The sequence below is a fragment of the Triticum urartu genome, chromosome 6 (assembly GCF_003073215.2).
Source record: "Triticum urartu cultivar G1812 chromosome 6, Tu2.1, whole genome shotgun sequence".
Classification (NCBI taxonomy): Eukaryota; Viridiplantae; Streptophyta; class Magnoliopsida; order Poales; family Poaceae; genus Triticum; species Triticum urartu.
Genome location: NC_053027.1, coordinates 539,942,499 through 539,965,505, shown reverse-complemented (window position 1 = coordinate 539,965,505; position 23,007 = coordinate 539,942,499). Strand labels below are relative to the sequence as shown.

The 23,007-nt window shown below is 49.4% G+C and overlaps 1 protein-coding gene across 1 annotated transcript; it reads right to left on the bottom strand.

Moving 5' to 3' along the window:
- Nucleotides 1–17,762: 17,762 nt before the first annotated feature.
- LOC125515056 (dehydrin DHN4-like) lies at nucleotides 17,763–19,035 on the bottom strand. Its single transcript, XM_048680476.1, has 2 exons — nucleotides 18,766–19,035; nucleotides 17,763–18,672 (listed from the first exon to the last, which is right to left on the bottom strand). The coding sequence occupies exons 1-2, from the start codon at nucleotides 18,937–18,939 to the stop codon at nucleotides 18,091–18,093; spliced, it is 756 nt and encodes a 251-aa protein (XP_048536433.1). The 5' UTR covers nucleotides 18,940–19,035; the 3' UTR covers nucleotides 17,763–18,090.
- Nucleotides 19,036–23,007: the final 3,972 nt, after the last annotated feature.

Below are 23,007 nucleotides of genomic sequence, written 5' to 3'. Positions count from 1 at the left end.
ATTTTATTTGAATTAGAAAAATTGCATGTTTTTTAAAGTTGCATTTTAGGGCCAAGAAAATGTTCATCTTGTTCTAAATATTTTATTTAGATGGTGAAAATTTGTTTTGGCATTTTTAGATTTTTATTTTATTTTCTAAGATTTAATTGGTTTCGGCGAAATTATTTAAAAAAACTCAGCGCCCGACTGGGCCGAGGCCCGGCCGAGCCAGGCCGCAGGCCCGCCTGCCAGCCGCCGCCTCCCGCACCGAGTCCGGCCAAGACACGGCCGGTGCAAGCTGAGTCCGGCCAGGACTCCACCCCGCACCGCCTTGCCCCCTCCTCCAAGTCGCCGCCGCCCCTCCCCTTATAAGCCGGAGCCCGGGGCCCCTTCGACCCCAAGCCGCCGCCCTCCGCCCCGCCGCCCGCAAGTTGCCGCCGCCGCCTCGCCTTGCCGCCGCCGCTCGCCCCTGCCGCCCCACCTCGCCACCCCGCCGCGGAAGCCGCCGGAGCCGGAGGTATATGCCGCCGGTTTTCTCTAGAAAACCGATCCGGTTTTTTTAGAAACCCTAGTTTGTTTTTTTAAATCGGTTCGCCGGTTTTTCTCGGTTTAGTTACTTTGTGGATGTTCGTCCATATGTTTGTTTTAAGGAACGGTGTTCACTCGTTAGCCGCAGACAACGAACGTTCGTTCGTTAGCCTGTTCGTCAAATTTCTTTTTCTCGAATTTTCTGCGATTATTTTCAATCGCGATTTTTGAACCGATTTTCGTTTTAGTTTATCTTTTCGCTCGTTTATCAGAATCAGGCGATTCAAGCGCCTAGATCTTCGTCTCAAAACCTCTTTCCGTTTAACCACTTGAACAAGCTTTTGCTACTGTAAAATTTGACCTTAGTCCAGATTAGTAAACGGATCTTGTTTCTCTCGCCGTTTGAGTTTTGTTGCTCCGTTTGATTTGATTCTTTTCGCAAACCGGAGTTCTTAAGTTGAACTTTCTGGTTAGATCTTGTTATTTGAGATTTACCCGTGTTTCTTTGCTTGATTGCTTATGTATGCTATTCTTTGTTTGCGATAGAACACCCGGAGTGCGAAGCGTGCTACTATGAGTCCCTAGGTTTTGCGGATCATCAGCAAGGCAAGTAACACTTTGATCATGCCCATTTATCACCCAGTTTTTATGCATTAGTCCCAATCCTCAAACATTGCATGGTTAGGATGTGATTAACATGTGGGTTGGGAAGTAGTTGATAAGGTAGAACCTATTGCCCTGTTATATTCAAACCCTTGGGAGTTACTTCTACGTATTGCTTTTATTGCTATGCTATGCTCGTAGACGTGGTTGGGAGAGTGAAATCCATGACAGATGTGAGATTATTAAATAATGGTTAAACTTATGGTGGCAACTTGAATACACATCTGGGTGGATTGTTTGTTGGGCACCTGGGGAATCCAGTGTTGTCCTAGGATATCCCGGAGTACCCGTGTGATAATCCTATGGTCCACCACTGTCGGTGTCAAAACCGGAGGATCTCGGGTAGGGGGTCCCGAACTGTGCGTCTAGGTGGCTGGTAACAGGAGCCAGGGGACACAATGTTTTACCCAGGTTTGGGCCCTCTTGATGGAGGTAAAACCCTACGTCCTGCTTGATTAATATTGATGATATGGGTAGTACAAGAGTAGATCTACCACGAGATCAGAGAGGCTAAACCCTAGAAGCTAGCCTATGGTATGATTGTTGTTCTTCGTCGTACAGACTAAAACCCTCCGGTTTATATAGACACCGAAGAGGGCTAGGGTTACACAGAGTCGGTTACAATGGTAGGAGATCTACATATCCGTATCGCCAAGCTTGCCTTCCACGCCAAGGAAAGTCCCTTCCGGACACAGGATGAAGTCTTCAATCTTGTATCTTCATAGTCTAGGAGTCCGGCCGAAGGTATAGTCCGGCTATCCCAACACCCCCTAATCCAGGACTCCCTCAGTAGCCCCTGAACCAGGCTTCAATGACGACGAGTCCGGCGCGCAGATTGTCTTCGGCATTGCAAGGCGGGTTCCTCCTCCAAGTACTTCATAGAAGATTTTGAACACAAAGGTAGTGTCCGACTCTGCAAAATAAGTTTCCACATATTGCCATAGAGAGAATAATGTTTACACAAATCTAATATGCTGATGTGTTCCGTAGCGTGACATCACACCACGGCCAAGTCTTTATTCGAATCGTTTTACTGTCCCACCTCAGTGCGTTTAGCGAGGCGGTTTCCTTGGCACGTCTTGTCAAAGCAGAGATCGTGTCCCCTTATCCCGGGATTCTCATCAATACGGGCGTGGGTAACCCAACCGTACCCGTTGGTATATTTTCTCGATCAAAGGCGAGTCCCAAAACGGTCACGGGGAGGGCCCTTGGTATTCAACCTCTTATAAAGAGACCAAGGCCCTACTCCTTTCTTTCAATCTCAAACGAGTTTGCCCTTCGCCTCGAGTTCCAACACCCAAGGCTCCAGATTTCAGGCGCTTCGGACCTTCGACAATGTCCGGTTCTGACCTTCGAGGCCGATGGATGCCCTCCTCCGTCACGGAGGAGGACGTGCTGAAGTTGAGAGAGGCCAGGTTCTTGACCGGCGAAATCTCGCATAGGCTGCCTGCTCAAGGGCAGGTCATTCCTACTCCTAAGCCTGGTGAGAGTGTGGTGTTCATGTCTCACTTCCTTCGGGGGCTAGGCTTCCCAATGGATCCCTTCGTGAGGGGGCTCATGTTTTATTATGGCCAGGAATTTCACGACTTAGCTCTGGAGTCCATCCTCCATATTTCCTTATTCACCGTCGTGTGTGAAGCCTTCCTCCGTATTACTCACTTCGGACTATGGCTCAAGACCTTCAAAGTAGAGCCGAAGATGATCGAGGGGCGGCACGCGGAGTGTGGAGGTGCTTTTATAAGCAAGAATGTTGGTGCTCCATGGCCCGAGGGCTCTTTTCAAGGGGATTCCAGCTTATGGCAACAAGAGTGGTTTTATATCACAGCTCCCAGGAGCACCAAGTGGGTGGTGCTGCCTGCTTTCCGCTCGGGTCCCCCGCCACGACTGGCGTCATGGGTCAATAAGGGGCTGGACTGGGTGCCGGCAAAGGACATGCCCCTGTTGCAGGGCCGCATCCGAGATCTCCTAGAAAGAGACATCAGTCTGGTCGTGGTGACGCAGGTTATGTTAATTTGTCGAGTTCTGCCCTGCAAACATTGCCCCCTCCGCCTGTGGGAGTTCAACCCGGAGGGACCACGAGCTCTCCAACATTTTCTTGGCATGACGCCCGTGGAGATGTAAAAATTATTCTTTGGACCACAAGTAGTGTGTCCGGATTCTATGGAGGACACAGGTCTGAGCTGCAATCGTCCGGATACTCAAGTAAGTAGCCTTGTGCCCGGACTCGCTATCCGTATATTTATCATAAAATTGCCCCTAAAAGAACTGTCCTTTAAGCAGGAGTGGATAGCGAAAGCAAAGCTAATCAGGTGTCCGACCCCCATCCTTGAGACCACGCCGGGTCCCGTGCTAGTCAGGATGTTGGAGGTTGTGCCTTCAAAGGAAAGCGAGGGAGGGGACAAGGAAGCTACAGCCTCCTCGAAGGAGGTTGTCCGGAAGGGAGGAATCGAAAATTCCTCTCCTCAGGGGAAGAAGAGGACCGCCTCTGAAGACCCGGAGACCATGGCCTCAAAGCAGGGGAAGAAATCTTCGCTAGAGGGTCCTGTGCTGGGGGATACTTTGGCCGAATTATGCCCTCAAGGGGACCAGCCCTCCACCGAGCCGTAAGTAGAGAGGAGTTTTATTTTTAAGAAACGAGGGAAATCCTTGCTTTATATCTGAGAAAAGTAATCGAAAATTTACCTTGTAGCTCGGGCCTTAGCCCTTCTCAGCAGAGCTCGTCTTCGGGGGATCTTCTTCCGAAGATGATGGAGAGCGGAACGCCTCCCCCTGCTGTACCGCCTTGTGAGGCGGGCGACCCTGAGGTATTGTCGCGGAGGGTTTCTCCGAATCCGGCAGGGCTGGAAGGTAGTCATATGGCCCCCAAAGCCCTCCGCGTCCGGCCTTCGAAAAGGGCCATCGGACGAGTCCGGCGCCGTCTCGTGGGCGGTCGGAGGAGCTGAAGGATCTGCTAGGGCGAGCATCTATCTCAGAGGAGCACCATGAATTGATGGGTACGGTAATTGAGAGGATTTCATCCGCGGAGAGCGGATTGCACGAGGCCGTCAGGAGTTTACTAATAGGTTTTGAGGTACGCGAAATAATGTACCCTTGTTGGACAGTTGCACATAAATAAGATGTGCCCTGTGTAGATAGTAGCCCCTGAGACTCTGTGCGTTGTCAAAGGTGACGGCACGCAGAGGATCATAATCCCAGGTCTAATATGCCGCCTTCATACGTAGGTGGCGAAGTGTCCGGTGTCAAGCCGGACTGATGAATTTGCCGAGCTAAAGCGGCAACTTGACGTGGTAGGTGCCGACATCGCGCTTGTCAATAAGCGGCTTGACGAGGCCCAAGGTATGTAATTCCTCAGCGGCACCTGGTAAGAGGAGCTTTATGCCAGTATCTTACAATGTGTGCGCTTGATGCACATGGTGCTGCTGCCATGGAGAATCTTCGGGCGGAACTTGCCCGAGCCAAGGAGCAAGCCAGGAAAAGTGATGCGGCTGCCGGAAAGGCAATTGAAGAGCTGAAAGCCGAACAGGCTACTCACTGCCGAAGCAAGAAGGAAATGGCCGAGATGGCCGTGAAGCTGAAGAACGCTGCTGACCGTTGCAAGCTTCTTGAAAAAGAAGATCAGGCGGAACAGGCGGACCTGGAGAAGGCCGTTTCCGATGCCAAGGATGCTCGCTCTGCAATGAGAGCTATGAAGGAGGAGCTGCGTTAGACCGGAGAGATCGTGGCTGGAAAGCCCTTTATGCTACGGAGGAAGTTCTGTGATCCTAAACATGCTCCGTTAGGCCGGATGTGGAGTACAGCGGACACCTATCTAGATTTGGCAGCGAGTGCCGCGAATGCGGCCGAACACTTCCGAGATCAAGAAGATCGCGAAGTGGAAAAGCTCTTTTGGTCGCAGTTCCACAATCCGGAGCGTCCACTGTCATTAGCCGATCGTTTGGCCGAATGGGCCAAGCTAAATAGGTTGTCCGGACTCACCATGAAGTATGTCATGAGTCATCTGTGGCCAGAGAGGCCAGAGCTGAAAAGTTATTTCAACTTGGTGCAGCAGTTCCTTGGTGCGGCGCCGCATATCAATGCGATGAAGAGGTCAGCGTGCATAGAGGGTGCGCGGATGGCTCTTGCCCATGTGAAAACATACTGGGCGGAAATGGAGGCCACCGCTGTTGCATCCCCAGACTCGGATGGAAGCCGAGTACCTGCCGAGAACTATTTTTAGGAAGTTCTGCAAGGCGCTCGTTTAATAGAGACGCAGTGCTCGAGGGATACTATATTCGAATAGCATATATTATTGTAAAACAATATTTTGATAAATTGTAGAAGCTTTTTATACTTGTGCCTGCAAGTATTATAATACCTCCTGTGCGGCCGTTTAACATATATGTATATATAATCTGAAAGATGGCAGTCGTCGGCTTCAGCCCCCACGCACATAATGCGGGGGTGTTCGCAGAAGGCGCATTTTCACACTTGATCCAACGTCTTGGTCCTACAAAGAAGGTGATACCGCAGCGAACTAGGCAATCGGACTATGATGCTTTATCACTTTCACTTAGCCATAGGAGTTTGACAGTGAGGCTACTTATATAGCCCCTGGTGGCGCCTGCGCTCGCCCGAACTCAGGGCGCGTATCTGCCTGGCCAGGAAGCGGCCCTTCGTTAATGCGGAGGAATCCTAAAGATTCCGGTAAGTCATCGAGTGGTTGACCAGTCTCACACTATATCATGACAGTCAGTTTTCGGTTTTCTCTACTGAGGTGCTCGCCTGGCCGAACCGGGGCACAATCGCAGTAGTTCTCCTGGTGCCGCCTTAGTCGATAGAGCGGAACGTAAGGTAGAAAAACACAGGAGCCGGGCAAACCCAACATTTGACCAAAGACATGATTCGGAGCTGATGCATATAAGGCCAAACTCGCGATGCCGAACACTCCCTAAGGTATTCGGTCTTTATGAGGGCGGGCGGGATAACACCCTTAGTAATAAGCCCCTAGTGTCCAAGTACGCGCAAAAACTCTGGCGTGGCCACATGCCAAAATGCCAGCCTCCTCCTTGGTTATACCAAGAAACCAGGGGATGTGTATCAACAAGAGACAGTAAAAAAGGTTTACGCAGGGTCTTAATCTGAAAAGAATCCTTGGAACGGGTCCCTGCTGCACGTCTGCGCCTATGTCTCCGTTGTGCCGTGTCCTGGACGGGCGTAGCACGGTGTTCATCTGTAAAAGAGAGGAACTTAGTTTAGGAAAGATCGTGCCGAACATGAGTTATACTAAATAAATGAACTATAAATCGAAATGGGTAAAATTGAGCTTTATTGTCTCTTGTTTTATATGCGCGGAGCCCCTACTACAGGGGTATACGGCTATTAAGCCTTTATCAATTGTATGTTTATGTCGGACTCGTCTAGCCGTGTCTGTGGTCCTGACGACTTGTTTAGGTGCTTTGGCTGGTGAACCCGTTTTATTGTGGGGCTGTCAAGGCAGCCGCACTGTCTTCCGTGCGGGGGGAACACTCAATGTTTTCCCTTTAATGAGATGATGCCTCGTGGACCGGGCATCTTAAGCGTGAGAGATGCATAATGCGGTATTGCGTTAAAGCGGGCGAAAGCTTCGCGTCCCAGCAGTGCTTGATAGCTACTTGAGAATGGGGCGATGTGGAAAGTTAGCTGTTCACGACGGAAGTTATCGGGGGAGCCGAGCATAACTTCTAGTCGGAGAGAACCCATGCAACGGGCATCCGGGCTTGGCGTTACCCCTTGAAAGGAGGTTTTGCTATGGCGGATTTTTGTTGGGTCTATCCCCATGTTGCGGATTGTGTCCTGGTATAACAGGTTTAGACCACTGCTGCCGTCCATCAGGACATTTGTAAAGTGGAGTCCGCCGATTATTGGATCTAATACCAAGGCAGTCCAGACTGCGTTCCGGATACTTCTAGAGTAATCCTGATGGTCGAAGGTGATCAGTTTTAACAACCATTAGCGAGACTCCTTTTGGATAGGTCGTATGGCGCGTATCCCTATTGGCGTCATTCTGTTCATCACGTGAAGTAAGTTTACTGTTTTGACTTCTTGTGGGAAATCCTTTTGTTTCCTGGTGCTCTGCTTGTGGGGTTCGTCGTCGTCCTCACTTGGTGTGTCGAGCCCCTTGTGTTCGGCGTTGAGTTTGCTGGATTGCTTGAAAACCCAACAATCTCTGTGGGTATGGTTCGTAGGCTTCCCGGGAGTACTGTGTATTTCACATATCTTGTCCAATATTTTGTTTAAGTTGGATAGCTCGTCCCTGTTATCCTTGAGGGGAGGCTTTCTCTGATTCTGCCGCGAGATTTTGAATCCGGCGTTGACCGCCATGCTCTTTGGGTTGTTTCTCTTATTCCGGCGCTGGTCCTTGTTGCGTCGGGGTTTTCTGTTTCCATCCCTAACTTCGGATGTACTTGGGTCGCTGGTGCTACATCTTGCCAACCAGCTGTCCTCTCCTGCGCAAAAGCGGGTCATGAGGCTTGTTAATGCGGCCATTGTTCTTGGCTTTTCTTGGCCGAGGTGTCTAGCGAGCCATTCGTCTCGAACGTTATGCTTAAAAGTTGTTAGGGCTTCGGCATCCAGATAGTCGACTATCTGATTCTTTTTAGTAAGAAATCTGTTCCAGAATTTCTGGGCTGACTCTCCGGGCTGTTGAGTTATGTGACTGAGATCGTCTGCATCCAGAGGGTGGAAATAGGTCCCTTGAAAATTTGCCCGGAAAGCATCCTCAAGCTCTTCCCAACTTCCAATGGTGTTTTCGGGGAGGCTTTTGAGCCAATGCCGGGCTGGCCCTTTAAACTTGAGGGGTAAGTATTTTATGGCGTGGAGGTCATCTCCTCTGGCCATGTGTATGTGGAGGATATAATCCTCGATCCAGACCCCAGGGTCTGTTGTTCCGTCGTACGCCTCTATGTTTACGGGCTTGAATCCCGCTGGAAATTCATAGTCCAGCACCTCATCGGTGAAACATAGGGGGTGAGCGGCACCCCTGTATTTGGGTGTGCCGTGATGTTCGGATATTTGTTGTGTTGCATTGCTTACTAGAGCTTGCTTTCTTGGCCTATAGATAGATCTGGCTGGGCCATCTTTTTGATGCGGATCCTTTGGAGGATCGCGTGCTGGCTTGTGTGCGTCGCCGCTTGCCGCTCCATGCTGGCCATGCGGTCGTCTATCCGACCGGGTGGCCTTCCTATTTTTTGACTGCGGGGGCTCTAAGGCCTCCTTGTCAAATTCAGGCAGTAGCTTTCGCTTCTGCTTTTTCAGGCTGCGCGCAGTAGCGACGAGCCCTTTGTGGAGGTTCTTCTGCTCCATGAGCTTATCCGGCGTAAGGTCGTCCGGACTATTGTTTTTGCCGGGGACGGGGTGTTCGGTTTGTTTATCCAAGTTGCCCTGTTCGGATGGTTCCTCGAAGGCATGTTCGTCGTCCGCCGGCTCGTCCTGCTCTATGGCTGGGTCTGTATGGCTGTTGTCTCTGTCGAGGCGGGGCTTGGAGCGGCGCTTACGTCGCCGCTTTGATTGCTTTTCGAGTGAACGATCCCTCGTTGCATCCCTGTGTTCCTCGTCGTCGCTTCCTTTGGGTGTGTCCACCATGTATACATCATGAGATGAGGTGGTTGTCCAGTGCCTTATAGGCATTGGTTCATGTTCATCTCCTACATCGTCATCCATACCGTCGATGTCTTCGGAGTCGAAGTCAAGCACGTCGTTTAAATTATCGACAGTGGCTACGAAGTGGGTGGTGGGTGGGCTTTGAATTTCTTCATCATCCGCATCCCAACCTTGTTGACCATAGTCCGGCTAGGGCTCTCCTGATAAAGAGAGAGACTTTAGTGAATTCAGAATATCGCCGAAGGGCGAGTGCTGAAAGATGTCCGCGGCGGTGAACTCCATGATCAGCGCCCAATCGGGTTCGATCGGTAGGGGCACGGAGGGCTCGGAGTCTGGAGAGGATTCCGGCTCCTTGGAGTCACGGGCTTCGCAGAGAATAGGGCTGGTGTTCGGCTCGATTGCCGTAGAGATTGCAGCCCCCGAGGCGGTGTCCAACCACCCATCCTCGATTGGCGCAGTTGGCTCTGAATTAAGGGTCGGAGCTGATGCGGGTGCGGCCTCCAGGGCACTGTTCGGCGGCAGAGCTAGATCATGCCCATTGTGACAGCGCAGCGCGCTCGGCTGCGGCTCGAATCCGTCGAAGATCAAGTCTCCGCGGAGGTCCGCTGTGTAGTTTAAACTTCCAAATCTGACCTGACGGCCAGGGGCGTAGCTTTCGATCTGCTCCAGATGGCCAAGCGAATTGGCCCGCAGTGCAAAGCCGCCAAATACGAAGATCTGTCCGGGGAGAAAAGTCTCACCCTGGATCGCATCGTCGTTGATGATCGGAGGAGCCATCGGGCCTAAAAGTGACGACACAGAGGAACTCTCAATGAAAGCACCAATGTCAGTGTCAAAACCGGCGGATCTCGGGTAGGGGGTCCCGAACTGTGCGTCTGGGCGGATGGTAACAGGAGGCAGGGGACACAATGTTTTACCCAGGTTCGGGCCCTCTTGATGGAGGTAAAACCCTACGTCCTGCTTGATTAATATTGATGATATGGGTAGTACAAGAGTAGATCTACCACGAGATCAGAGAGGCTAAACCCTAGAAGCTAGCCTATGGTATGATTGTTGTTCTTCGTCCTACGGACTAAAACCCTCCGGTTTATATAGACACCGGAGAGGGCTAGGGTTACACAGAGTCGGTTACAATGGTAGGAGATCTACATATCCGTATCGCCAAGCTTGCCTTCCACGCCAAGGAAAGTCCCTTCCGGACACGGGACGAAGTCTTCAATCTTGTATCTTCATAGTCCAGGAGTCCGGCCGAAGGTATAGTCCGGCTATCCGGACACCCCCTAATCCAGGACTCCCTCAACCACCCAGGCTCAAAGGGATCTGAGATATTTTCATGCTAGAAACTTCCGTGTGCAGCCACAAGCTATTATGGGCTCTAGCATAGTTGAGTAAGTTGTGTGAAGCTCTCGAAGAGGTGGATCAGCAGGTAGAGGGATGTAGGTTGGTATGGTCTTCCCGGAGTAAGGGGTTAATGCTTCTGAAAGACTGTGTCTCGGTCATCCGTTTCTCAAACACCCTGTAGTGCGAGAAATCCAACGGAGGAGATCGATTCTTGTGGGGAAAAGTGCGCAAACCTCTGCAGAGTGTATAAACTAATCATGGTTAGTCGTGTCCCCGGTTATGGATATATTGAGTATCTAGTACTTGGAGTATCATAAGTATCTCATCACTCTAAACTAATATTGTTGGGTTGTTAATTACTTTAATTGGGATTGAGTTGGAGGAACCTTCTCAATGATGTTTCAACTACCATGATAGTTAAATAAAATATATTCCTTTGTTGTAGGGAAAAATTGGCTTTTCGCAAAAACTATAACCATAGAGCTTTCCACCAGCCAAATAAGCATGTAGTGATAGCATTATTCTGTTCTTGCTCTACTGTGTTACTTTGCCAGCATATTCCATGTGCTGACCCGTTTTCGGGCTGCAACGTATTATGTTGCAGACTTTTCAGACGAGGAGTAAGGTTCGCTAGGTCATTGTCGTGCAGCTCAGCTATGTTGTTGGAGTTGATGGACTCACTTTATCTTCCAAGCCTTCCGCTGTTATCGTATTAGATGGCCTTAAGCCATATTTATTGTAATAAGTTCTCTTTTGAGACATTCGATGTAATAAGTGTGTGATTGCTACTCTATTATAAATCCTCGAGTACTGTGTGTGTCAGCATTACCGATCCAGGGATGGCACTGAAGCACGGAGACTTGACCATTTGAGATCGGGTCGCTACAAGTTGCTGCCTGAGTCCACTAGAGCAATGCCTTGTTTTCCCCCAATTTGGACCAATATAGATATGGTGTTGACATTATCGGCTTGCATAGCTTGTGCAGAAATTGTCATACAGCGCTCCTCTGACTGTTGTTGTTCTTCCATTTCTTGTTCATCCATCTCTTCTTGTTCTTTTGGTTGTTCTGTGGGATCTTCACCAGTGAGCACATTTAGTATAGGAGCTAATTTGCATTTGTGGCCATGGAACCATGCATCACCACACCTCCAACATTTACCAGGCTCTCTTGCTCTTTGGTTCACCACAACTGGTTTAGGATCTGTTGGTCTCTCTCACACAGGAGGATAGGTTTTTTGAAAGCTTTTGCTTGTACCAAAATAAGACTGATATGTTTTCTTCTCTGTTGTGCCCTTTTCCAGATCAACTGCTAACCAGTAGGCGTCTATGAGATGTAGGTCTGAGTGATCTCACCTTATACTTGATGTGTGCATGAAGCCCATTAACATAGCATCTGATAAACCAGTTTTCATCAATAATCGGATTGTTAGGTTGTATTTCTGCCATCAGGTCTTCAAATTGGGCAGTGTAATCTGATACTGTTGAAGTTCCTTGTTTCAGGTTATTAAACTTCTCAGTCATCTTATAAGAACTTGCTGAGGAGAATCGACACATAATTTCTTCACTGAACCGTGCCCATGTTAACTGTTTTTAAGATATCTGAATGGCGTAGCCACACATCAGTTCTGCCAACAACATAACACTGTGCCAGGTTGACCCTGTATTCCGTAGGTGCACCAGCCATTTGAAAATATTTCTCACATTGGCGAATCCATCCTGCTGGATTGTCCCCAACGAAACGTGGGAAATCCATGAGTGGCCCTTTGGTGATGCTTTTGAGAAATTGAAAGTGCATCTCTTGTTCGTACTGTTTCTGAAAATCATCCCAACTGTGACGAACTCCAGGTAGCTGAAAACTATGAAATCCAGGGGTACGAGCAGTCTTGTATGCTATTGTTGGACTCACATTGCTTGAGTGTACATCCAGCGTTGTATTAGCACCATATCCAGGAGGAACAGAGGGTCTAGGAACTTGGATGGGTGCCAAGTGAGGAGGAATTTGTGAAGCAACGTGCCTAGTCTTCTCTTGTTCAAGGGCCAATCGCTTCCTCAATTCTTTGGTTAGATGTCTGCCCCCTTCAGCAACCGTTTCCTTGTTCACTGGTGGTGGAGGGGGGAACTGGTGCTTGTTCAAAAGATGGTTTGCCCGGTTGCGCCGAAGTGGATGCATCTGTGATACTGACTGATTTTAACACATCGGACATTGCTGACAATTGCGAGTTTAGGGAAGAAACTGCTTTCTGAACCCCACTAAGTACTGAAACCATAGTATCCTATTTGGTGTTGATGCCGTGCACATCCTTACGAAATTCGTCCACTTCACCCCACAACTCTGTTGTTTCTTCTTGATGTTGCCACATCGGACTCATCGAGACTAGCCTTCGAACGGCCCTTTGTATTTAAGTGATTCAGAGGGGAATTTTACCTCCAGAATGTGCTGGAAACCATATCTGAACACTTAACTCTGCCGTCGCCGTCGTAGATCGCCATTGGAACAACACCACCACCGCTCGACCTGGGATTTTCCTGTGAGAGCGATGTGCTCAAACAACCAGTCTTGCTCGGCGAGTTGTCGTCGAATTTGTGTATCGCTGCCAGCGCCGCCTGGAACTCCGCCACCAACCGCCTCCACTCACCGCCGCTGCTAACGAAAATAGGAAGGGAAGGGTGGGCAATCACCGTCGCAGCTCTGATCTATCTCGCCGCCGAGGAAACCCTATGCTCATGATACAAATTGTCATGCCCCAATGGGGAATTCAGGGATGAACTCGAACTAGATCTCACAAACAAAGAAAAGTGAAAGTAGGAGCCCGCTAGGGTTTGTATTACTATGAGATATATGTTTGTATAATGAAACGATTCTCATAATAAGCGATGCCATTACAAGACAGGGGCCGCTCGCTTTATAGCTCAGCAGGCACTTGGGTGATGGCAACAGTGCCAGGAATGAAACGCTACAGGAACGGCAATAACGGTACAGTAGGGTGGTGAGCTCTGCGAGCCGTTAGATCGTTGGTTCAGTCGTAAATCTCGACCACTCATTAACTAAAGGTGGAGAACACTTGTTAACTGAAGATGTAGGCCTGACAGTGCAGGCGGCAGCGATAGCAGGGGCGCGAGCCAGGGCGGCCAGAAGGGCGGGGCGAGCACCGGACGGCGGCAACGAGTGGCTGCGAGGCAGCAGTGGCATAGCAGAGCAACGGCGAGCAAGCGTCAGACAAGCGGGTTAGCAGGCAGCGGGGGTGTGTGTGGCATGTGTGAGCGCGCGGCCAGCGAGGCATGGGCGTGCCGGAACGGCCAAGGGTGCGGCGAGGAGTGGTTGAGTATGCACGCGGGCGGAGCTCCAGAGGTCCGGCCATGGCGGCAACAGGCGGCGCGGGTCTACAGCGCCGAATCAAAGAGGGGGCATGGAAGGATCGGGGGAGATGCTCACCGCGAGCATGAAGGCGAGGTCGGGGAGGCTGGGGGCGGACCGTAGAGATGGCGGCGATGGCGAGATTGCGATGGCCAGACGAAGCCGGTCTAAACCGTTCCCCTCCCTTCTCCAATGCCTGGAACGGACGAAGCCGGTCGCGACGAACCTCCTGGACGTGTCCCCACACATTGGCGGTGATGGTGGCCTCGGTAATGATGGTGAGGTAGCGGTGACCATGAGTTTTCTGAGCTCGATTTCGAGCCACGGAGGAAGGGGGCGAAGGGGGTCGAGAGGGGGCTGAGCGAAGTGGGGGCTAGGGTTTCTGTGGACATAGTTATAGGACGTGGGGGCGTGGAGGCCATCCATGACCATGGCCGTCATGGATGTGCGCCACGCACCTCCTCTGCCTCTTGTAGCGGGAGGTAAGGGAAAGGCCGGTGGTGGGCTGGGCTAGGTGCACTGTGGCCACTTTCGGCCCATTAGCATAGTAGGTCTTTAGTCTTTTTCTTTTTCTGTCATTTATTTTCTATCTGCTTTGTATTTCTTTTTAGTGTCAAGTGAATTTTGTTAAATGTGGAACTTGTCGCAAAAATACTTTGCAATATTATGGGCTTGTCCACAAAGTTTGGGGTCATCTTGAATTTAATTAAATTATATTTGCATTTAAATGGTGTGGTTAAAGGTTGTTGTTCCACCAATGACAGGGCCAAATTGGACATCCAAATATAGTTGAAATTATTTTTACCAATGCCTTGGGATTTTATGACATATCGTAAACATTTTTGTTTCTCCGTTTGAAGAAGTAAAAAATTTGGCCTGCAATTTAAATTGGAATTTGACGTTGATTTTTAGGACAAACGGCAATTTGCATAGTAATCATGATGACTTGACCACCATTAGGGGAAGATTATTGTAGCATGGTTCCCGGGGTGTTACAAAAGCCTGCTCATATGTACCCTTGATCAGGACGAGGGTGTCTTCTGCGCATTGCAACACCGGGAAGGGGCCATACGCCGCGAGTGGATGCTCCAGGTTGCCCCGGTTGTGTTCTGCAACACATAATTGCTGTAGGAGATCAGCCACGAGGATATTATAAGTATGGTGATAGGGCGTTCCCTTGGTGTATCCCACTCTGCATCGTGATCTTCTCCCCCAGGCGGCCATTAATGAGAACCCTTGAGGAGTTGGAGGAGAGTAAACACTTGATCCAGCCAATCAACTTGTCGCCAAACTCCTTGCAGCGAGGATTTTGAGAAGGGCTTCCCAACTAACACTATCAAAGGCTTCTCTGAAATCAAGCTTCAGGACAATCATGGGCATGCGTCTCTTCCTTGCTTGTTGCACGAGCTCGGCTACCAGCAGGAAATTATCAATAATGCTTCCTCCAGGAAGGAAACCTGATTGCAGTGAATGTACTAGAGACGGAATCAAATGCTTCGGTTTGTTAGGGAGGACTTTGAAAACCACCTTGGGCAGGCTATGAACGAGAGAAATGGGCCTGAAGTCCTTGATCTCAACAGGTGCCTCCTTTTTCGGTATGAGCGCGATATGCGCTATATTGATTCCTTGGAAATTAGCTCGGTTGTAGTAGAAATCGTGCAATAGCTGGAGGAGATCCTCCTTGAGCACTTCCTTTAAAGCCTTATAAATTTCGTTTGTCTATCCATCCAGGCCAGGACTTCTATGATTAGGTGATTTTTCAATGGCTCTGACGATCTCTCCCTTTGAAAAAGCTTCTTCTAAGGCTTCCAAGTTAACCTGCTCGTATATGGAACTTGCATCAATGGTTGGGAGGGAGAGTGATTGCTGCCTAAAGATTGAAGTGAAGTAAACTGTTGCAATATCCAACTTGTGACGGTCGTCAAAGAACTCAATATTTTTCCGATGATGACAATTTGCAGCGGCGTAGAAGAAGCTATTATTCTCATCTCCTAGCACACAATTTCTGATTTTTGCACGCCTCCTCCATCCTTCAGTTTGCCATATTATGATCCGCTATGCTTTGGCAGTGGCGAATTTTCTCAAAGAGAATTCTATAGCTGTGAGGTTTCTTCTTTCTTCTACAGCGTCTAGATATTGCATGACATGCTTGCAATTCTGTAGAAGTAATTACAAACTGGACTTGGACCTTGCGCCCACTTCCTAATTGCTGCTCGGGTTCACCTGAGCTTGAAATTCAACGAGGGTGTAATGGATGCAAAGTGTCTGGTGCCCTTAGTGAGCCCACTGTGAATAACATCTCGTGGTTCCTGAGTGTGTAGCCAGTGATTCTCAAACCGGAAACATTTACTTCTGCTAAAGTCAATTGCAATGGGGATGTGATGTGAAGTTGTTGCAAAGACGGTTGTCGCCTCCGTGTTCAGAAAACCCAGGTTCCAGTCCGCGTTCACAAGGACTCTGTCAAGCTTAACCAAGGTGGGATCCCTTCTCTTATTTGACCATATATATGTTCTGTTGGTAATGTCGATGTCATCAAGGGCATTCTCTCTAATCCAGTCGTTAAAGCTGTCCATCATAGCCCAGTTTTTATGTCCCTTCGATTTTTCATGTGTAAACCTGTACATATTAAAATCTTCAAGAAGAATCCATGGTCCCGTAGCTGATTCAGCAGCTTGTTTAACCGTGTGGAAGAAATCGGGCCTCTCTGTATCATCACATGGGGCATAGACAGTTGTCAGGCAGAATGAGTTGTTGTCACTGAATGAACTTAACTTTACTGAAATGCAGTATTTGCTTCTGAAGATCTCAATGGCAGGCACACAATCTTTGTCCCAAGCGACAAGAAGGCCATCAACAGAGCCAATAGCCGGGATGAAGGAGAAAGCTTTGAGGTTCGAGGGAAGAAAAGAGCTTGCTTTTGTTGCTTCCGCCACCTGAAGTTTGGTTTCCTGCAAGCATATAACATTCGTGTGGCAAGACAGAATTGCATCCTTAACTAACTTGCATTTGTCAGAGTCACACATTTCAGTTTAAAATCCTCATGAAAACATTGAGCCAAACAAATATGAAGATTTCAGTTTGAAATCCTCATGGAAACATTGAGCCAAACAAATATGAAGAAAAGACAGGCAAAACGCTGCGATGAGGCAGATGCAAATGCTTGTGATTTAATAAAATTCTTCACATATTATAAAAAATCATGACTTAAAAAATATTCAGGAAATAAAATTATATTCATGATTTTGAAATAATGATCGTGTATTCAAAACATATTCAAGAATTCTTCCCCAATTTCAAAGAAGTTCATTGATTCAAAATGTTCGTTGAGTCAAAAAATGTTCATGAATTCAGAAACTGTTCATCCATTTCTAGAAATGTTCGTCTAAAATAAACAAATATTCATGAATTTCATTTTCTAGGGGTATTTAGGGTTATACATGATCTATTGCCAACTTGGAGTAAACATGCCGATAATTAGAACTATTCTTAATGTATACGCCAAGTATTCGACAGTGTCCGTCTTGATCACACCTGGGTTCGAGGCTTCCGGTGCCTTTTCTTGCTGAGATTGGCGGGCCGCAAGCTCGGCACAGGGACTATGGGCCAACTAGATTGGTACCTCTAGTCCAGAACACCATCAATGTGAGCGAAGACAGAAGGCGTCACCTACTGGTTTTGCAAAATTACGTGTTAGCGGCAATTAGAGACCAAGGTAACTACTTGGGGACTTCATCGTTGAAGATACATGGCATCCGTGATTCAACAATACTGGAAGCCATTGCGTACAGGGAGACACTCTCTAGCAGACGATCTGCTCTGCAAAACTTTATTGTTCCTTTAGATTCCAAGCAAGTTGTAGAAGACATCCAGAAGGGCACATAAGGGAGATATGATAGTGTCATTAGTGAGATTAAGCTTCGTTCGTGCTACTAGTTTTATTTTTGAAGATAAGAGAGACAAATAAAGAGGCTCACAATCTGGCTAAGTTTTTACATTCGTTAGGTCAGGGACGCCACGTGTGGGGCTGGTTCAATCCGAGATGTATTCCACTGTGGTATTTGATCAATAAAGCTTAGCTTTACCTTTAAAAAATATACTGTGCTCTAAATTTAGAGTTGATATTGTTTCCTGGTATTGTGTATTCACTGGTCTTATATGCCCTGTATGTATTTTCTTCTTTTTGTAGAACCTTCCGAAATTTCCAAATACGGAAACCAAGGCACGGACCCAGTGCACCGGTTTCATCACAAGGCCGAAATACATATGATGCTCTTAAGCTACTCTTTAAGACACTATTATAGGAGTATATATTTTTGATAAAATAACTTACCTGTACGCGAAGCATACATACACGGTTTAACCAGAAGGAAATTTACAAGATTATACAGTGTAAACAGACGAGAAACTCAAAACAAACAACACTGTTTGTTCACGTAAACTTGAGCCTAGATACGGTGGCTCCTCCAACACGCAAGTGAGCTCGGTGAACCAGGCTCACGTTGTATGGTGGAATTTTATTGTATCGCCATGTTATTATTGATTCTGCAAAGGTGGTCGACCGGCACCTCCACTCTCAGAAGTGGCGGCCGCGGGCTCTGCTCAGCGCTCAGTGCTGGCCTGGGAGCTTCTCCTTGATCTTGTCCATGATGCCCTTCTTCTCGCCGGTGTCAGTGCCGTGCTGCCCGTAGCCGCCGCCGGTGCCGTGCGCCCCTGTGCCTGTCATCCCGGCGTGACCCTGCTGCCCGTAGGTGCCGCCGGTGGCCGTGGTGCCATGTGCCCCGGTGCCGGCCATCCCAGTGTGGCCTTGCTGTCCGTAGGTGCCGCCGGTGCCGGTCATCCCAGTGTGACCCTGCTGCCCGTAGGCGCCGCCGGTGCCGGCCATCCCAGTGTGGCCTTGCTGTCCGTAGGTGCCACCGGTGCCGGTCATCCCAGTGTGACCCTGCTGCCCGTAGGTGCCACCGGTGCCGGTCATCCCAGTGTGACCCTGCTGCCCGTAGGTGCCACCGGTGCCGGTCATCCCAGTGTGACCCTGCTGCCCGTAGGTGCCGCCGGTGCCGGCCATGCCGGTACCCTGCTGTCCGTAGGTGCCACCGGTGTTCTGTTGGTCACCGTGGCCACCAGGGAGCTTCTCCTTGATCTTCTCCTTGATGCCCTTCTTCCTCCTCCCGCCCATGCCATCGTCCTCGGACTATCACGAAGAACGAGAGAAATCAGTACACAAAACACTAACCATAGATGCAAGTGGTGTCAGCAAGAAGTACTGTGTACTGTGTATACGCACCGAGCTGGAGCTGGAGCTGCCGGAGCGGTGCAGGATCCCACGGCCAGTCTGGTGCTCGTCCCTCATGGGCTGGAAATGCCCACCGGCGGCCGCGCCGGTATCGACGCCATGTCCGGCCACCGGGTTGCCGTACTCGTCGACGCGGCCGCGCTGCTGCTGTCCCTGGTACTCCATCTTGCGCTGCGCTGAACTTGTCACACGGGGAATCAAGATCTAGTATGCTGCCGTTTACTTCTCTTGGTCTCGGTACACTTTGTTGTGTAAGCAGGTGCAGCACGAGGCACCATTTTATAAAGCCGTTTGCGGCGAGGGATAAGGATCGTCGGTCGGGTCGGATGGATCTCGGTGTGTGCCACGGTAGGGCGATACGTGTGCTCGCGGTGGGGCGGGTGGCGGTGACTGGTGACTAGCCCATGAAGCGAGGCCGGACGTGTGCAGGCGCTGTGCGCGGCCGGGTTGCCACGTCTCAGCTCCTTCTGGAAGCAGAAGTGATGACACACAGGGGAGAGGATGACAGCTATCTTTCGTCCGGGAAGAAGACAATCTGGGAAGAGAAAATTCCTTATTTGACATTATCTTAAAATCTGCTTCTTGTTTGATATTGAAAAGTTTTTCTTCCTTATTTAACACAACTTCTAAATTTTATTCCTTATATAATATTTCGACCCATTTTAAGCCTAAATGACACTAAAAAAACTCTTATGCCTCTCATGTGGTATGTGTGTGGGGTAATAGCGCACACACACAGCATCAGTGCGAGGGCAAGAGCACACACGCAGCAACACATACACATGCACCAACACACACGCAACAACACGCACGCGCGCACGTGCGCGCGCAGCAACACACATGCAGCAACACACGCACGCAGTACACACACAGCAGCAGCACACACGTAGGAAGCACATAGACACGCAACAGCACACACACGCAGAAGCAAACACACACGCAGCAGCCCACATGCACATACACACATGCAGCAGTAGCACAGTGTGCGTGCACCCACACACGCACCAGCACACATGCGCACACACATACCGCATGAGGGGCAAAATCGTCTTTTTAAGTGTCATTTAGGTTTAAAATGAACGGGAATAAAATTTATAACTAGTGTCAAATAAGGAAGAAAATTTTTTTCAGTGTCAAATAAGAAAACAGATTTTAAGACAGTGTTAAATAAGGAATTTTCTTATATGGGAAACTCATCGGATACATCTTTTGGCTCGCAAAGGTCGACTTGTTTGCTTCGAGCAAATGACAGCTCGCAACTCTCGGTCGGCGTGTAACACGAACGAAAATAACTGCTCCTCCGTTCCGGTGCATCAATTTAACTCGCTAGTATTATATGTAACAAAATATATATTAAACACATTCGCATATGAACGCAATGATATGCTTTGCATGGACAAATTATGAAGTAGGCAATTCGAGAAGACAGTAGAATAAAGCTATGTCATTGGAATTTCAGCATCAGGAGAACTTGATTTACCCAAAAAGACTCGCGTCCCACTTTATAAAGGATCATTATACAAACGACACATACAACTCACACTCACAACACACATTCAAGGTAAAGATACAAGGGTGTATAAGAACAGCTGGATCACCCCATCCACTCCAAGCAACTACATGTAGGCAGAGAGAGCACCACTTGGAGTCTCCGAAGAGCTCAACCGTGAGCGAGTCACTGCGAAGAGAGAAAGATGTGCATGACAAGCCGAACACTTCAAGGCGGTGCCTTCAAGAAGGGTATGACACAGGCGTATCGCCACCGCCCGATCCCACGATCAAGGTTTCCCTCGGAGCAATCAGAGCATGTAGAGGAACCGCGACGACGCCTTCAAAAAGGAGGCGACACCCATAGGCGCCATCGCCGTCGGCTTGGCAGAGCCAAAGCAGGTTTTCACCCCGGGAAATCCTCAAAGCCATCGAGGTGAGTCACATCAAGCCAGGCCCACCGCACCCACCCCTCCGGTTGTCGCACCCTGACCACACACCGCCCGCACAGTCATGGCAGCCAGCTCACACCCAAGCCTTGAGCTCCGCCCATGAGCCCATGCCTCCCACCTCCACTGCCGCCGCCCCGACACCATCCCCAACCAAAGTTTGCAGCCATGACCGGCAAAGAGATGAGCGGGAAGGCACCTCCTTCTGTGCCCCTGGATGACCCCCAGGTCCGAGGCCCACCCCCGGGACGGCCGCACTCGGCTGGCACAGCCCCGTCCTACCAGGTCGTGCAAGGACGAGCTCCTCGGTGCGCCACCTGACGGGAGGCAAGGATGGTTCTGTGGCCCTCCCGACCTCGGATCCAACCCTCAACGGTGGCCATCACTGGGAAAGGTCCAGCTCTATGCCGCGACATGTGCAAGCTCAACATGGGTTGGATTGGAGCCGCACTCAGACCGCCGTCGCGGCTGGAGAAGACCTCACCAGCGGCCGCCATCCACCACCAGCATCCACACAGCCAGACGACGAGGTGCAACGGCAACCCGAGCCGTCGGCGGCCGAGCTCCCGCGCTCGCCGAGCCACCCAGGCCGCCGCTAAGCCCGCGCCACCTGTGGCGCAGCTGCCACCGGATCAGGGCATGCCCAAATGCAGCCGCCAGCAACACCGCAGCCACCTCGGCCGCCCCGCGTCCGGATGCCATGCCGCCGCGCCTCCGCCGGCCACGCCGTCCCGCGCCACACGCGACCACACGGAGAGGGGAAGATGCCCCCCCCCACCGCTGGAACTGACCAGGCTTCGCCTGCCTGAGCTCGCAGGCAGCGGCCAGGGAGGGGAGAAGGGGAGGAGGAGGTCCCGGAGGCGGGGCGCTAGGGTTTCTCCCGTGACGCACGTCGCGGGAGGAGGAGAGCAATCTGGAGAACTTGATTTACTAGGCTAGATAGCTTGAGTATTTGTACACGGGTTGAAGATTCACATTAGATGGATGCTACCAAGTCAAAACAGAAGAAGTGAAAAGATGACCCAAAAGGAGTAAAAGGGTTCATCTCAATGATTTGGTGTCCACAGAAAAAGACAAAGTGTAAGTGCATCTAGTGCCCCTTGTGGGTTTTGGATGATTAACGATAAAATTGTCAAGGGACTAATGTGTTCGTGAGTACACATAGGTGAAGTCCCCGATGATTTGGTTAAAATAGTGGGTTATGACCCCTAAAAATGTTCTGATAACATTTAACAATTCATAGTGCCCTCTAAAGAATTGAAGTTTGAAGAATAGTGATTCTTTGTTAGTTTTTTTTGAGTCGTAGGAAAAACCGTACTATTAGGGGGGTGAAAGTGAAGCAAGATAGAAAGTCTTTGAGTGTGATCAATCAAACCTAACTATGCTACTGAGCGAAGAGATGTGAATCTCCTTTTAGAAAAAGTCTTCGAGCTCTTGTGTTGCAGGTGATACTTTGAAACACCTGAGTTCGACTTCCTTGCTAAGGAGTTAGGAAAGTTGTTGTTGAGGTTGTCCTAAGTTTTAAGGAACCGGTGAATATGAGAGTTCAAATTTTTTTACTATTATGACAGCTCGCAACAACATGTTGGTGGGAGCCCCCTGTCCAACAGTCATATCGCTAGCCAACTATGAGATGCAACTATAAATAGAAACCTAACCCCACAGATAGCGGGAGATTGCTCGAGAGAAATTTCTGCCCAATGTTACGCAAAGAGCATCCATGCCCGCACTAATTTTGAGATATCTAAGTGAGGAAAAACCATCCAAATCGTAAAGCAAAGTGATTGAGCATCACAAAGAAGTTGATCTAAGTCTAATGAGACTTGTTCCTCTTGAAGACTATGCATCTTCTAGACAGTTAGGAGTCATTCATAGCTTCCAGTGTGCAACGGCCGAAAAATGATTTTTTGATGGTCTGAAGATCATCGCAATATCTACCCCGAGTAATTGGGTGAGTTCCAAGGAACTTATCTCAAGGATAAGAAGGCGGAGACTTGTGTGTCCTCAGAGTTGTGGCTCGACCTCTCTAATCCATATGTAAAATGTGCCAACAAATTGAACTGGGGGATTGAAATATTTGTGTCTTCACTGAGCACTCTGATTCTTATTCTTTGCACCTTACATTCAGAAATTTGTGTCTATATCCTCTCGGATGAGATGCTAGCATGTGAAATAAAACCTCGCCGAGAAACCATCAGGTCCCATCACCTTGTCCATCTGTTGTGTTTTAACCACATTACACACCTCCTCCTCCGAGAATCCCACCTCAAGATGATGTAGGTTGAAAATGGGGACT

What these genes read in the sequence shown, in the direction of transcription:
- LOC125515056 (XM_048680476.1), bottom strand. Translation starts at nt 18,939, where the DNA reads ATGGAGTACCAGGGACAGCAGCAGCGCGGCCGCGTCGACGAGTACGGC. An exon ending in GCAGCTCCAGCTCCAGCTCG is followed by an intron (nt 18,673 to 18,765) that starts GTGCGTATACAC and finishes TCTTCGTGATAG; the next exon opens with TCCGAGGACGATGGCATGGG.